This window comes from Balaenoptera ricei, chromosome 3, assembly GCF_028023285.1.
Source record: "Balaenoptera ricei isolate mBalRic1 chromosome 3, mBalRic1.hap2, whole genome shotgun sequence".
In the NCBI taxonomy this organism is placed as follows: domain Eukaryota; kingdom Metazoa; phylum Chordata; class Mammalia; order Artiodactyla; family Balaenopteridae; genus Balaenoptera; species Balaenoptera ricei.
This window is the reverse complement of record NC_082641.1, coordinates 155770063-155786509: the sequence shown is the minus strand read 5'-3', so window position 1 is coordinate 155786509 and position 16447 is coordinate 155770063. Positions and strand designations below refer to the sequence as shown.

Here is a 16447-nt window from a genome sequence, read left to right as displayed (position 1 = left end):
AATTCACATACCATAAACTTTACTAATTTAAACTATATAATTCAGTTGTTTTTGGTATACTTACAAGGTTGTGCAACCATCACTTTTGTCCAGTTCCAGAACATTTTCATGACCCTAAAAACAAACCCATACCTGTCACAACCCGTATACTCTGCATCCACTGCCTACTTTTTGTCTTTATCAATTTGCCTATGCTAGACATTTCATAGAAATATAATCATATAATAAGTAGCTTTTTATGTCTTGCTTCTTTAATGTTTTCAAGGTTCATTATGTTGTAGCAAGTGTCAGTACTTTATTCCTTTTTATGGCCGAATAATATTCCATTGTAATGAATATAGCACATTTTTTTTTTTTTAATCCATCCATCAGTTTCTGGACGTTTGGGTGGTTTCCACTTGAATAATGATTATGTTACATCTATGTACAAGTTTTTGTATGAACATAACGTTTTTCATTTCTCTTGAGTTTATATCTTGGGATGGAATTGATGTTAACTTTACCTGTAACTTTTTGAGGAACTGCCAAACTGTTTCTAAAGCGGCTGAACCATTTTACATTTCTGCCAACACTAGTTATTTTTCTTTTTCAAATAGCCATTCTAATGGGTGTGCAGTGGTATGTTGTTGTGGTTTTGACTTCTATTTCCATAATGACTAATGCTGTTGAATGTCTTTTCATGTAATTGCTGGCCATCTGTGTATCTTCCTTGGAGAAATGTCTGTTCAGATCCTTTGCCCATTTTTTTTTTTAATTTTTATTTATTTATTTATCCATCCATCCATGGCCGTGTCGGGTCCTCGCCTCTGTGTGAGGGCCCTCTCCAGTTGCGGCAAGTGGGGACCACTCCTCATCACGGTGCGCGGGCCTCTCACTGTCGCGGCCTCTCCCGTTGCGGAGCACAGGCTCCAGACGCGCAGGCTCAGCAATTGTGGCTCATGGGCCCAGCCGCTCCGCGGCATGTGGGATCCTCCCAGACCGGGGCTCGAACCCGTGTCCCCTGCACTGGCAGGCAGAATCCCAACCACTGCGCCACCAGGGAAGCCCCCTTTGCCCATTTTTAAATGGAGTTATTTGGCTTTTTATTGAGTTCTAGAAAGTCTTTATTCGGGAGATTCCATCCATATCAGATAAGTGATTTGCACATATTTCTCCCATTCTCTGGGTTATCTCTTCACTGTCTTGATAGCATCCTTTGATGCACAAAAGTTTTAAATTTGATGAAGTCCAGTTTATCTGTTTTTTCCTTAGTTGCTTATGTTTTTGACATCATATCTAAGAAACCATTGCCTAATTGAAGGTCACAAAGATTTCCTCCTGTGTTTCCTTCTAAGAGTTTTATAGTTTTACCTTTTACATTTAGGTCTTTGGTCCATTCCTAGTTCATTTTTGTATGTGGTGTAAGGTAGGGATCCAACTTCATTATTTTGCATGTGGATATCCATTTGTCCCAGCACCATTTGTTGAAAAGACTGTTCTTTTCCCACTGAATGGTCTTGGGACCATTGCTAAAAATCAGTTGTACATAGACACACATGTTCATTTCTGAACTTTAAGTTCTGTTCCATCAATTTATATGTCTGTCTGTTTCCCACATCACACTGTCTTGGTTACTGTAGCTTTGTAGTAGGTTTTGATACTGGACACTGTGAATCTTCTACCTTTGTTCCTTTTCAAGATCATTTTGGCTTTTGGGCATCCAAAAAAAGAAGTAACCGCCTCCCCTCAACATCAGGTCTTTCAGCTGATCAACACAGGATGTCTTTTAACTTATTTAGGTTGTTTTTAGTTTCTTTCATTGATGTTTTGTAGTTTTCAGTTTACAAGCCTTGCACTTCTTTAAATTTATTCCTAAATATTTTATTATTTTTGCTGCTACTGTAAATGGAATTTTCTTTACTTGATTTTTAGATTATTTATTTTTAGTGTAAAGACATACAAGTGATTTTTGTTTATTGGTCTTGGGTTTTGAAACTTGGCTAAATTGGCTTATTATCTTTAATGGTGTTTTAGTGGATTCTTTAGTATTTTCTACGTATAAGATAAAGCCATCTGCAAATAGAGGTAGCTGTACCTTTTCTTTCCAATGTGGCTGCCTTTTATTTCTTTTTCTTCCCTAATTGCCCTTCCCTAATTGTCCAGTATAATGATGAATAGAGGTGGTGAGAGTGGACATCCTTGTCTTGTTCTTTATCTTAGGGGAAAGGTTTTCATTTTTCACCTTAAGTATGATGTTAACTGGGTTTTTTACAGATGCCTTTTATCCAGTTGAGGAAGTTCCCTTCTATTCCTAGTTTATTGAGTGTTTTTTATCATGAAGAGGTGTTGGATTTTGTCAAATGCTTTTTCTGTAGTTATTGGGATGATCATGTGGTTTCTGTTCTTTATTAATATGGTACATTATATGGATTGATTTTTGTATGGTGAATCAATCTTGCATTCCTGGGATAAGAGTGGATGTGTTTTTTTTTTTTGTTTTTTGTTTTTTTTAAAGCACTTTTCTTTTTTATAGCTACTTTATTTATTTATTTAATTTTATTTTTTTGGCTGTGTTGGGTCTTCGGTTCATGCGAGGGCTTTCTCTAGTTGAGGCAAGTGGGGGCCACTCTTCATCGCGGTGCGGGGACCGCTCTTCATCGCGGTGCGCGGGCCTCTCACTATCGCGGCCCCTCCCGTCGCAGGGCACAGGCTCCAGACGCGCAGGCTCAGTAGTTGTGGCTCACGGGCCCAGCTGCTCCGTGGCATGTGGGATCTTCCCAGACCAGGGCTCGAACCCGTGTCCCCTGCATTAGCAGGCAGATTCTCAACCACTGCGCCACCAGGGAAGCCCGAGTGGATGTGTTTTTAAAGAGCCTTGTATTTTTCACCTGGAGAGATGTAGAAACTTGTTCTACCACCATTATCATGGAGGCAATAGGAATGGACCTGAGAGAACATAGCCTTTGGATAAATGCTTTATTTTCAAGTGCTAGGGTATAATATAAACAAGAAGCATTCAAAGGTTTATAGTGTAATGCTTTGTACAACACAGAAGTAATTTTGACTCTTATGAAAACATCATTTCTTTGGACTTTTAAGTAGCTTCGTGAATAATTTGAGGATTTATGTGATGTGTCCATTTCCTAGTAATCGTATGCCATATTAATATTCTCAGAGTCTTGCAAGCTCTAGTTTGGAGTGCCCTGACTTCTGTTTTGACTGATAACATATTTTAAACTTGAAAAATGGTAATTAACAAGTCAATATGGAAGGGTCAGATTCCTTTTGGGACAAAGGTTGTTCTTAGTAGTCTCTCAGGAGACCTTGTAGCAGGAACTTGTCAGAGTATAAATATTACATAGATAAATATCTAGAAAGAGGCAAAGGATTTGGAAAAAAAATGCTTGATCAGAGTTCTGAAGCACAGTTAATATTTTCTTCTGCTTAAAACTGCTTATAATTTGGCATGAATTAACTTGCATTGCATTCTCACCTGTGGGAATGCCTGTTTTTGGATAGACGCCTAGGTGCCTGTCAACTCTAGTTGAGAAGTTGAAATAATTAACCTCCTGAAGAAATTATTAAATCAAACTTTGATGAAGTAGCTTTTTGTGCTCTTCCTTCTCTCTGCCATACCGATATGTACACCCTCACCAGAAAAGAGCTTCCAGCATCAGACGTGTATTTTGTCCTTTATCTGTTTTATCTTCCTGTAATTGCCAGACCTGCTTACTTTTTTCTCCTAACACTTTTTTTTTCCTGCAGGGGTTTTTCAGATTAGAAAAATCATTCAAGTTGACCAAGGAGAATTTACTAAATTTAATAAGATTCTTGGGCTTCCATTGCATATAGGTGAGGAACTGTTGTTTGGATCTGTTCTCCCTGCATCCCAACCAGGCCAAACTCTTACACAGCAAATTTGGTAACACAGTATCTTTGTAAAACAGCTAAGCAAGCAATTTTAAGTGAAGTGGCTATTCGTTTTAGAAAATAGTGTGGGTATTTGAAAAGAATGCCACTAATTAATGATTTGTAACTTTTCTCCTACCCTTTTGACAATCTGATGAAAGCTGTGGGTGCTCTTCATGTAAAAATGCGCATGGCTCATTTGTGTGGACTGGGATGTCAGACACACCTTAAAGGCCATCCCTGAACTCCTGCTTCAAAATGCCCACCATTGGTGAAACAATCAAGTTGGGATACAAGGGTCTCTAGGTTTTACAAAGCCATAAAATTATGTATGTGGTTCAAATACAGCATAAATTGAGAGCAATTACAATTTCATGTTAAATATTATTTAACTAGAAAGAGCATACATAGCTGCTGGGTATAATGGATGCTGTGATGAGTGACCCAGATCCCTGCTGAGGGTTGAAGGATGTATTCCCCCAGGTGCTGGAAGTATCCCCTGTGGAGATTGCGTTGGCTAAAGAGACCTACCTTGTACAAGGCCACATCCCTTCCCATTGGTATCCAATGATTGATCCTTGTAGGGTACAAGGGCTTGAATCCATTGCCCTGACTTGGGGCAACTCTGAAAGGTCATCGCAGATTCAGAGCTCCCCATGGGGTTGTCTGAATCCTTTGGGACTTCATGGCAGCCTAATTTCTCCCTCTGCACCATCATGCCCCCCCCCCACTTCCTTTCCACTGGTATTGATCCCAAGAGCACCCTCTAATTTCTTGAACAATAAAATCTGTCTCAAGGTCTGCTTCTTGGGAAACCCAGCCTTGTCACACTAGGATTGACTTTTAGTACAAGTTAGCTTACTTCAGGCCATAAAAGTAGGCCTGGCTAAAATAAAAATTGAGTGAGATGAACTTGAATTTAGACTTAAAATATGTGAAGCATCCTATTGCTGTTTCCTTTGGACCTTATATTTCAAATAGGTTTTGCAAGTCTTGGTTTCTCTGGATTCATTTGTTATCTCTCAGTCTTCTTTGGCATTGCGGAAAACCCCCCAAGTCTCTGACAGCTTGGTTTGGTCCCACAGTATGAACCTGTGGAAGGTGTGGGTTAAATAGAAACGCTCACATGTCCCACAGAAACCCCTAGAGATTTCCCATGTTGGTAAGTGCATATGTTAGGAGAACCTCTCTTACCATGATCCTAATCATATTTCTTGTAAATCCTGAGATTTCTCAGATAGGATTTAGAAAATTATTGCTTTTGTCATTATCATTGAAATCATGTATGTCCCTTCTGAATATTTGAAAAATGTGGAAAGGGTATAACAAGGAAAATTCTATGTAAAAATAAACTTTTCCTTCAAATTGGGATAATATTGTACATTTTGATAACTTTTCTTTTTCATGTAATGTTATATAATAAAGAAGTTTGCATATCCTTAATTAATCATCAAGTATATGAACTGTAATGGTTGATAGAGCATATTTAATTTAGCTAGCCTTCTATTGTTATGTACTTGATTTTTCCCGACTTTGTTATTGGTAATAAGTAATACAAAGAATAGTGGTTCTTTGTGGGGGGATGGGCAGAAACTAAGCCTAGTGTGTCTGCTTTAGTTAGTTACTTAAAAATACTGAGTTCTTTCATCACTAAAATGTAGTGAACTATTAGATCTAAGAGTGTTCTATCTATTGTTATCGCACAGCTTCAAGGGATGCCATTCGTATAGGTGTGAATTGAGGTCCTAGGTGCAGTCTCATCATTGCCGCTGCTTCACAAGGACAGCCACCGTGGATTTATGGGTCCTCTTTTTGTTTTTTTGGGTTTTTTTGAGCAATTTTAGCATATGAATATCCGTCAAGTTTTTATATATGCCTGCCAGATATAAAAAGAAGTATTTGAGCCATTTCCTTAATTGTCTACCAAGCAGATCTTGACTAGCAGTGTGACCTTTGGTCTCACCAGCTTTTGCTTCATATTATCCAGTTATTTTAATTCAAGAGGTCCCTAGTTCCATTATCTGTACCATGAGCAAGTCTATCAAGGAACTTACTTTCCCTCCCAGCAATTAATAAAATCTAACCGGAGCAATGGACTCTGTATTTTCCTAAAGGTCATACCTATACTTCCTGTATAGTTCAATTTGAACAGTTTTTAAGATAAAATACAGTAGTACTCTGCTGAAGTGTATTACTTTTTAAATGTTCTCGTCTTTCCCATCATAAGAATACAGTTGTATTTTAGAATTGAAAGGAATATTAGTGGTCTTTGTCTTGTAGGTAGGTAATTAGAAAGAACAAGTAACTTGCCCAGTGGGACATAGCTAGCTATTTATTCATCACGGTAATCCGTCCATTACTTATATGATGAGAGAATAGCACAATTGGGAGGGAAACTCAACCAAAGAAATAATTGGTTGTCAGCCAGAATCTTTGCTGGGCTTATTAAAGACCCTAAACAGTCATTGAGAATATAGATATGGGAGTTTTAACAACCTAAATTGTGTTTAAAACACTGCTTAGAGTTCCACATGACTTTGTTGCTCTTGTATCCTCTAATCGTTGGAACGTAACTGGACAAGTAAAATTTAGAGACCAGTACAGTCTGGGCAAACCCTGATCATTTTGGTAAAGTATAGTTGTGCCTTGTTAGTACATTTCACAGGCCTGCAGGATGGTAGACAGACAATTGCGTAGATCAGGGGACTTAGTGAATTTTTCCTTTTTAGATTCCATTGATTACTGTAGGTCTCTTTTGCCAGCTGATTATGACCAGTTCATCCAGACTGTACTTTTACCACTGATACTGAGAGGTATTATTAACCAAGAAGGTAAAGGTCAGAGCCTTTCTGAGTAACTTGCTTTCCACAATACATTTGACACTGACGGCTGCTTAGAACAAGTGTGGAGGCATCATCCAAAAAATTCTTTCCTTTAAATGATGTTCCAGTTAGCTAGGTGACTGCAAGGAGTATTTTGGGATTTCTTGTCCTTAGAACTACATCCTATAGGAAGTCCCTTCTACGTTTGCTCAGTGATTAGGGCCTCAGCAGCAGAGCAGTCAGTTCCACTTGACTAGGAATAAATCACCCACGTTGAACCATGATAGTTTCTGACAACTGGCAATGCTGATAAAAACCAAAACAAAAGATGTTAAGAAATCTGTGCCAGTGTGGAGCTGGTGTGCAGATTTGATGGATTCACGTGCAGCATGCATTCTGCGTTAGTCTTCCTCCTCTTTCATCGGTTTTTCTCTCTTTGTAAAATAAAAATTGTACGAGAAGAAAGGCTCTGTATCATATAATAATTATTTCGATTTTCTTTCTAGCCCAGTTAACAGAGTTATACCCTAATTAGAGAGGTCATTTTAAGGAAAACGCCTTCCTTCTCTAAATAGTTATTTAGAAAGTGTTTCCTTCTTGAATTCTTCACTCTTAGTTCTTCTCTATGATTTTAGGCTGTATGTATAAACCTGATTGACCCTTCCCCTCCCTATTCATCACCAGGGACACAGATAATATAGACTAAACACCAGTTCCTTCGATCTCTGCACAATTTTACTCATGCAGAAATTGAATACATGTTAATAGCTGCTTAATGATTTCTTCTTAATACAGATCGGTTATGCATAAAGTAGGAAGAGCCCATAGAATTATAAAATACATTATTTTCTGCAAGAATTTTTTATTAATTTTCAATATTACTAAGTATAAGTTATTAAAGTAAAAGAAGAAAAGCTTTTTTAGCTATTGTTAAGTGCTCCTTAGTCCGTGTGTATAAATAAACTAGCCTCCTTCTACCCCTTGAAAGGCCAAACAGACTGTCTTAATACTATCATGATATTGATCCTGATATCAAGTACCTTTGGTTCTGCCCACCAGCTTTAGTGTGTTATGTTTGACTATACACGGAAGTACATGGAAGATGCTCTTCTGCATTGGCAGTGGTTTGGTACCTCCACCCTTCCTTCTTTGCTTCTGTAGGGGAGAATATTTTCATATGTGACTGTAGTAATAACATTGTGTTTATTGATAAACACTACTTAATAACAAGGAATCATTTATGGAAAGATGCTTGAGACATCTTTGTGTGATTCTTCTTCCCCCCCCCCCGCCCCCCATCATAGAACATATTATTTATAGCACAGTGATTAGGAGTAGAATTCTGGAGCTAGATTGCCTAATAATTATAGTCTTGTGGCGGAGCTTCAATAGTTGTTATACATAGATTTCTGAAAACAGTGCCTGATACATACCACACTCTCTGTGTTAGTGGTGCCTCTTGTCACCACTGCCGCCGCCTCCTCCACCACCCCCATCATGAGTAATTTTTTGTTGTTTTTATCATATTGCCATTTTAGGGATTCTGTGGTTTCTGTTTCTACAAAATGGAAAGTTTTTTTCTTGGGTAGATATTCTGAGCATATTTAAAGGAGTATTTTTCCACTTAGCATGATTCTGAAGCAGTCATCTCTATCATTAATAGTCGAGTATGTGCATAACTGATCCAGTTTTTCTCTTAGCTGTTGTATTCAAAGCTTTTGTAAATAGTGTATTTTAGATCCTGTGGATAATTGAACTTGGTATAGAATGGGATTTCCACTATATATTTTATAGCAATTGCATAGTAAATACTGAAAGGGTGTGATATGGGACTATTAGGGTGAACAGTTTTCACAGCCTCTATATTGGATTAGTTAAAAGAAGAGAATAATGGCAAGATTAATATGATAGCATTCATACACCCCTTGGTTAGCAACGTCTGAACCCAGAGAGCCTTGATCACAAAATCACGATTTTGAGTCTCAACCAAAGTGAGGATATATAAAAGGAGTTTTCAGTAGGATTCAGCTGCTGTCCATCATGATGCTGGGTAAACGGAAAGTGCTTTGTACACACCCATCCTCCCACACACCACACAGAGCCTCTTTTGGGTTAATGCTCTTGCAGCTGGTTTGCACATACCTGTATCTACTGCAGGTCTTCCTTGCCGATAGCAGCTTGCCCAAAGGAGACAGCTCTAGTGAGCGCTGCCCTTTCTTCACCGTGGAGTGGCTATTTCTGCTCTCCAGGAATAGCCATCCTCTTCCTCCCCTCCAACTCAGCAGTTTAGACAGCTGGCTAATTGGATAAGAAAGTAGCTTAGGGAGAACTTGTTAATGGGGATTTTACCTGGTTTAGCAGCTTCTGCACCTGAGTATATCAGGAAAAGTCTTTTTGTTTGTTGGTTTTTGTTTTTGCTGGCAAAGAATAATGGATCCCTTTAATAGTTGGCCTACATACAAATTATACAAGTGGAATTGTTAACAGTGAACATCTTAATTATTTCTTAGATGCTGATGATGGAGGAGAAAGAAGGGTATAATCCTTATTATGCATGTAAGGGCTGTTTGTATATTAGGTGGGCTCATAAAACAAATCTCTGGTTTCTTGTATGTAAAACTTGGTTGGTTCTATGAAGTTTTATTTTTTAAAAAAGGTGGTTTGTACTGCTCTTCCTTGGTAAAAAAGTCTAATCAACAGAATGATATCTTTTTTGTGTGTGTGTAAGGTTTATATGTCAGCAACTAGGATGACCCACACAGCTGGTTAAATATGTAAACACCAGGGCATTGCCTTCTGTATGTTATGGAGTACTAGATTTTTAAGTGGCAAAATCTCTTTAGTGGTTGTGAATTTACCTAAGTATTGATCCATATGAGATTCCAATAGGAGTGTCTGATTAAACTAAAGGAAACTAATGCTTTTCATATGTGATGGTCTTTTCTCTCACAGTATGCTTTGGACTTTATCGGCATGGAAAAGACTGGAGCCAGTTGCAGTGGTTCACCTGTAGGATTCTTCCTTCGTTAAAGAGTGAAAATCCAAGCCTGACAGTACTCATGGTTCCCTATTCTGAGTTCGCTGAATCTTTTCGCTTAGCTTATTTGTTCTGCTGTGGAATTCTCAGGGACTGTAGAGAGGGACCTTTTTTTCTTCCCCTTGGAAGGGTCTGCTTGGAATGAAGCAGACCCTTAAAGAGCTTATATTAAATTGATTGATGCAGGAATTATTTGAAGGTTGGATTTAGGTTCTTTTGTAGTTCTTTTCTTGGCAGAAGTCTATGTGTATGCCTAAATACAGTTTATAAAAGTCCAAGCTTATGTATTATTTACTGACTAATGAACCAGAATTTATTATAGACCTGATGTGTGCCAGATATGAAGATACAAAGCTGGGGTAGAGGAGTAAGATCCAGTCTATTTGTGGAGATGTGTATAGAATGAGTAATAACAATATGGTTGGAGATTCGTGTTATAATGTATAGATAGATGAAAGAATGGAGATAAATGTATAGATAGAGAAAAGAATGGGAGATGTGTATATGTATGTATGTAGATCAATACTTTGTTCATGTGTGATGGCATACAGACTGTGGTCATCTTATTGTCATGGGGATAAGAGCAAGAAAGTCGTCCCAAAGCAGATAACATTTATGTTGCTTTTTGAAAGCCATGTGAAATAAACCAGCTAGTTCAAGAGTAGACGATGATATTATATTCTCCTGCTTCATTTTTCTCTGTAGGACTTATCACCATCCTACATACTATGTTCATTTCATTCATTCATTCCTTGTCTATCATATTAGGATTAAGCTCTTTGAGGGCAGGGATTTTTGTCTGTTTGGATTAATTCTATATCCTCAACACCTAGAAAACTGCCTGGCACGTAGCTGAATGAAAGAATGAAGTTTGTGAGTTTTAGAATAGTTGTCTTACTTATTTTCCTTTTGCTTATTAAGAATCTCTCTCTACAGTTCCTCCATATTTTTGCTTACTATTTTTCATTGTGTGTACGGGAGTCTCCCTAGTGATAATATGCTGTTTCCACACTATTTCACAAACCCATCCCCTATTTTCCATCTCCCTTAACTCACTTAGTTTCCAAACTCTCTTACCTGAATTGATACGCTCTCCTAGCTGTTTTCATGCCTCTACGTAACTCCCCTTAGATATTGACTATCTTCTCCACAGCTATCAGAATTATCAGTCTGAAATACAGAACTGACCGGACTGTTTCTTAGCTTAAAAGTCCCTAATAGTCCCCATCTGTCTAGAGTAAAATGTGTGCTCGTTAGAATGGCACGGAAGCCCATCCATAGCTTGGATTCAGGTACATAAAGTCCCCTTCCCATCTTATAATGAAAATGGGTCTGTTCATTTTTCTTTGTGTCACTAGTGCCTGGCATGTAATAGAGACTTCACCAATAGTTTTTTGAGTAAATGAATGCGTACTAGGGTATATGAAGGAATGAATAACTATAATAATAAATTTCATTGAAAATGCTTGCTGTTGAAATAAAAGATGATATAAAAACCTAACTTGAACACTAGCATTTAAGAACAGTTTTTCCGGGCTTCCCTGGTGGCGCAGTGGTTGAGAATCTGCCTGCCAATGCAGGGGACACGGGTTCGAGCCCTGGTCTGGGAAGATCCCACATGCCGCGGAGCAGCTGGGCCCGTGAGCCACAACTACTGGGCCTGCGCGTCTGGAGCCTGTGCTCCACAACAAGAGAGGCCGCGACAGTGAGAGGCCCGCGACCGCGATGAAGAGCTGCCCCCGCTCGCCACAACCAAAGAAAGCCCTCACACAGAAACGAAGACCCAACACAGCCAAAAATAAATAAGTAAATAAATAAATTGAAGAACAGTTTTTCCTTTTTACAGCTGATTTGTTTTTCTTAGCATCCAGCTGTTCAATTTGCTGTCCTCCCTCAGCATTTTTTAAAGGAATCTCTCTGGGCATTTACACTGTTGCTTTGGAAGTAATCCAGTTTCTCATGGCTTTCCTCTCTGTAGGTCTTCCCTTTATCCCCATCCCTATATGTTGGGTCTTTTCTCCCTAGCTACTTTCCTTATTTCTTTATAGAGATTTATGACTCTGCATGTATGACCATACCCATGTGTATGTCTTTTCTCTCTTCTGGCTATAAGTTCTCAGTTTAAAGCTTTGCATGAAGTTCTAAGACCCTTAGGGTTAAATTACTTCTACAGAGCACACACTGACAGCCCTGATCTACCTGTTTCCAACTTAAAATGATTTTTATTGTGACTGTTTGTATTTCTCTGAATTTCCTTTTTTTTCCCCCCTTAAATGTGTGTGCACAACTCAGATTGAAAATCTCCAAGAGCAACTTAGAGATAAGGAAAAGCAGATGAGCAGCTTGAAGGAGCGAGTCAAATCCTTGCAGGCTGACACCACCAACACTGACACCGCCTTGACTACTTTGGAGGAGGCCCTTGCCAAGAAGGTGGGTGACTGGCCCAGACTCCTCACAGACACATTTCTTCTGCCTTCTCATTAATCTGAAAGTCACTTTAGTGATGAGACTTGATAGAGGAGACAGAAGAAGTCGCTTTGGCAAAAGGGAAAAGAGCTGCCTGTACTGTTGCTGACGTACCCAGTGTAAGGGAAGGAAGATTCGTTTTGTTGTTGCCAATTTAAGCACCTGTTGCTAGGCAGGATGGATTCCGTACTGGAGGGCAGTGGCTGAAGTTTCTAAAGAACTAGCCATGTGCTCCCTGTTTACTATCTTCTTTTTATGTGTATGGTCAGCTAGAATCGGTGATGTGGGAATGTCAGACGCTGACCATCAGGAGGCAACATTAGTTCTCTTTTACTGTGCCGCATTGGGATCTAATATATTCATGGGTTTTAGTTATTAGTACAGTGTACTTGCTATTTTTCTAGTCGTGGCCTTGCCACTTCATTTTGCCTTCATGAGCAAACCTAGTTTTTACAGGAATGGTTGACTAAATAAAGAAGTGGCCCAACATGACAAGTGTTAATGTCTTGGAGGAGGTTTAAGGACTCTTGGTGGGGCATTTTAATTGGATTCTTCTTCTTCTTCTTTTTTCTTTAAGGGATAGGGTTACTGTTCCTTAAGCCTCTTGGACTCAGAATGTTTCAGGCTTCCTGCCCAGGGATCAAGGCTTGATCCCCGAATATATTCAGAAATAATACCCATAAATGTACTTAAATTGCTTCAACTTTCAAACTTCCTGAGTATCTGTTGACAGAAGTTTTAATGGTTTCTCTTTTCTTTATCCTTCTTTATGCTTTAAGCTCAACAAATCATAATCTCTCCAACCTCCTCCTGTTTGCTGTGTGAGTTGTGAGTTGTTTCCATTGCTTTGTAGGCAACATGTGAATTATATATAGAAAAGAAATATTTGCTACTTATTGTCCTTAGGGTATATGTATAAGTTTTTTGTTGCTTGGGATTTGAATAAATGAGATTATTCCAAAAGAATACTCTAGGGACATCTAATACTAATTAAGGTTATAGGAAAAGAAACCTAGGGGAATCAAAAGAACAAAACCAGATGTATGTTAGGGCAAGATAGGTTGGAAGGTTGAATTCTTTACAAGGTCAGTTATTAACGACCTATCACTGTCTTTTGAATGGAGGATGGAAGTGTGAAATTTTATCAGCTAGAAGCTGAATTGCAGTCATATGATAGAAGTATGAAAGGAATTTTCTCATGTATTGATGTACTCTCTTATCAGGAGCGGACAATCGAACGCTTGAAGGACCAGCGGGAGCGAGATGAGCAAGAAAAGCAGGAGGAAATTCATAACTACAAAAAAGATCTTAAAGACCTGAAAGAAAAAGTCAGCCTATTGCAAGGCGACCTCTCAGAGAAAGAGGTCAAGATCACCAAAATGGAATTATTTGGTTTGCTTAGCCAGTGCATTGTGTGTATATGTTGTTGGTGTTTACATAATGCGTATAAAAAAAGGGTCTGTTGGAAGATTTAAAGAATCTTCTTATAGCAGGGATTATTTCAGGAAGCTTTGCAGAGATATAGTAGATGGAATCATTTCTTTCCTAAGTCTTACCTCTTACCTCTTGCAACTGTTATGAGTTGGCTTCTTACTTGCTAATGACGTTTTACAGATCCTAAAATAACAGTATTTCTCCAGTTACATTTGGAGAAATATTGTGCTAATGGTGAGAAAGCTGATAGACGAACGGCATATGCACAAGGAGGACAGTTTATTTACATCAGCTCTTAACGATCACCTCAGCATTGGCAGAGAAATCTTAAATGATTGTTGACCAATTAGGTGACTTAATAGACTTTGATTTTACTTTTGAAGAATCTTGTCGATGTCACCTAAATAGCAGAAATGCCTAATGCCTTGTGATCAGATAATAATGAGCTTTAGGGACATTCTCAGGGTTTTCTTTCTAATATCTTTAGGAAAATTTATGGGAATTTGTGTTTCTAATAGAATGTTTCTTCCAAAATTAGAAGAGAAGAAAAAAGTCAGTGTAGCTACTAAGGTTGACTGCTTACATTCACAAAGCTTGATCTATTTCCATTTATTTTGTGGGAATGGATATGTATTGGTAGAGCTCTTTAAGTCACTATTCAGTTGGTATTTCTTGGGAATTCATTCTGTTTTAGTTAGAACTTGAAAGCCAGAGCTAATGTTGTTGTTCTGTATTTCATGTTCTTGAAATGGAAATATGTCAGTATATGCTAACGGAAAGAAACTACAAACCACCAGGAAAATAAATTTAAGAATTTAAATCTCCATTTTGTTAATAAATAGTATTTATTCTAGATGTATGTTGCTTCTTTTAGGCTTCACTCTTGGATCTGAAAGAGCATGCTTCTTCCCTGGCTTCCGCAGGACTGAAAAAGGACTCACGGCTTGAGACACTAGAAATTGCTTTGGAGCAGAAGAAGGAAGAGTGTCTGAAGATGGACTCGCAGTTGAAAAAGGTTAAAGAAAACTTTTCCAATTTCTTGCTTTGCTTTATTTATTTTTTTTAAGTTTCTGCTTTATAACAAAGTGAATCAGCTATACATAAACATATATCCCCATATCTCCTCCCTCTTGCATCTCCCTCCCATCCTCCCTATCCCACCCCTCTAGGTGGTCACAAAGCACTGAGCTGATCTCCCTGTGCTATGCGGCTGCTTCCCACTAGCTATCTGTTTTACATTTGGTAGTGTATATATGTCCATGCCACTCTCTCACTTCGTCCCAGCTTACCCTTCCCCCTCCTCGTGTCCTCAAGTCCATTCTCTACATCTGCGTCTTTATTCCTGTCCTGCCCCTAGGTTCTTCATAACTTTTTTTTTTTTTTTAGATTCCGTATATATGTGTTAGCATACGGTATTTGTTTTTCTCTTTCTGACTTACTTCACTCTGTATGACAGACTCTAGGTCCATCCACCTCACTGCAAGTAACTCAATTTCATTTCTTTTTATGGCTGAGTAATATTCTATTGTATATATGTGCAACATCTTCTTTATCCATTCATCTGTTGATGGACACTTAGGTTGCTTCCATGTCCTGACTATTGTAAATAGAGCTGTAATGAACATTGTGGTACATGACTCTTTTTGAATTATGGTTTTCTCAGGGTATATGCCCAGTAGTGGGATTGCTGGGTTGTATGGTAGTTCTATTTATAGTTTCTTAAGGAACCTCCCTACTGTTCTCCGTAGTGGTTGTATCAATTTACATTCCCACCAACAGTGCAAGAGGGTTCCCTTTTCTCCACACCCTCTCCAGCATTTATTGTTTGTAGATTTTTTGATAATGGCCATTCTGACTGGTGTGAGGTGATACCTCATTGTAGTTTGGATTTGCATTTCTCTAATGATTAGTGATGTTGAGCATCCTTTCATGTGTTTGTTGGCCATCTGTATATCTTCTTTGGAGAAATGTCTATTTAGGTCTTCTGCCCATTTTTGGATTGGGTTGTTTGTTTTTTGATATTGAACTGCATGAGCTGCTTGTAAATTCTGGAGTTTAATCCTTTGTCAGTTGCTTCATTTGCAAATATTTTCTCCCATTCTGAGGGTTGTCTTCTCATCTTGTTTATGGTTTCCTTTGCTGTGCAAAAGCTTCTAAGTTTCTAGGTCCCATTTGTGTATTTTTGTTTTTATTTCCATTTCTCTAGGAGCTGGGTCAAAAAGGATCTTGCTGTGATTTATGTCATAGAGTGTTCTGCCTCTGTTTTCCTCTAAGAGTTTGATAGTGTCTGGCCTTACATTTAGGTCTTTAACCCATTTTGAGTCTATTTTTGTGTATGGTGTTAGGGAGTGTTCTGCTTTCATTCTTTTACATGTAGCTGTCCAGTTTTCCCAGCACCATTTATTGAAGAGGCTGTCTTTTCTCCATTGTATATTGTTGCCTCCTTTATCAAGAATAAGGTGACCCTATGTGAGTGGGTTTATCTCTGGGCTTTTTACCCTGTTCCATTGATCTGTATTTCTGTTTTTGTGCCAGTCCCATACTGTCTTGATGACTGTTCTTGCTTTGCCTTAAATAACAGCATAGTAGAAAACTCTATAGTGTCCAAATGGAATAACTTACCAGTGGAGTAATAATCTCCTAAAATTCAAAATACCATTTATACCTTGATTAATTCTCTTGGCATTCTTATCCTATTTTACTTTACTCCTGAGAGTCCCCAAACTCTTAGAAAATTGGCAATTCAGAGTAAGATTAAAATATGCAGCTCCTTTGTAGATGAAATGTAAGACCACAATGT

General features: G+C 38.4%; 1 protein-coding gene across 1 annotated transcript in view; it reads left to right on the top strand.

The window, feature by feature from the left end:
* LOC132362729 (ELKS/Rab6-interacting/CAST family member 1-like) overlaps nucleotides 1-16447 on the top strand; it is a 131139-nt gene that overhangs the window by 79130 nt on the left and 35562 nt on the right. Inside the window, 3 exon segments of the mRNA XM_059917705.1 lie at nucleotides 12040-12177; nucleotides 13437-13577; nucleotides 14522-14662. Coding sequence (XP_059773688.1) covers nucleotides 12040-12177; nucleotides 13437-13577; nucleotides 14522-14662 — 420 coding nt within the window.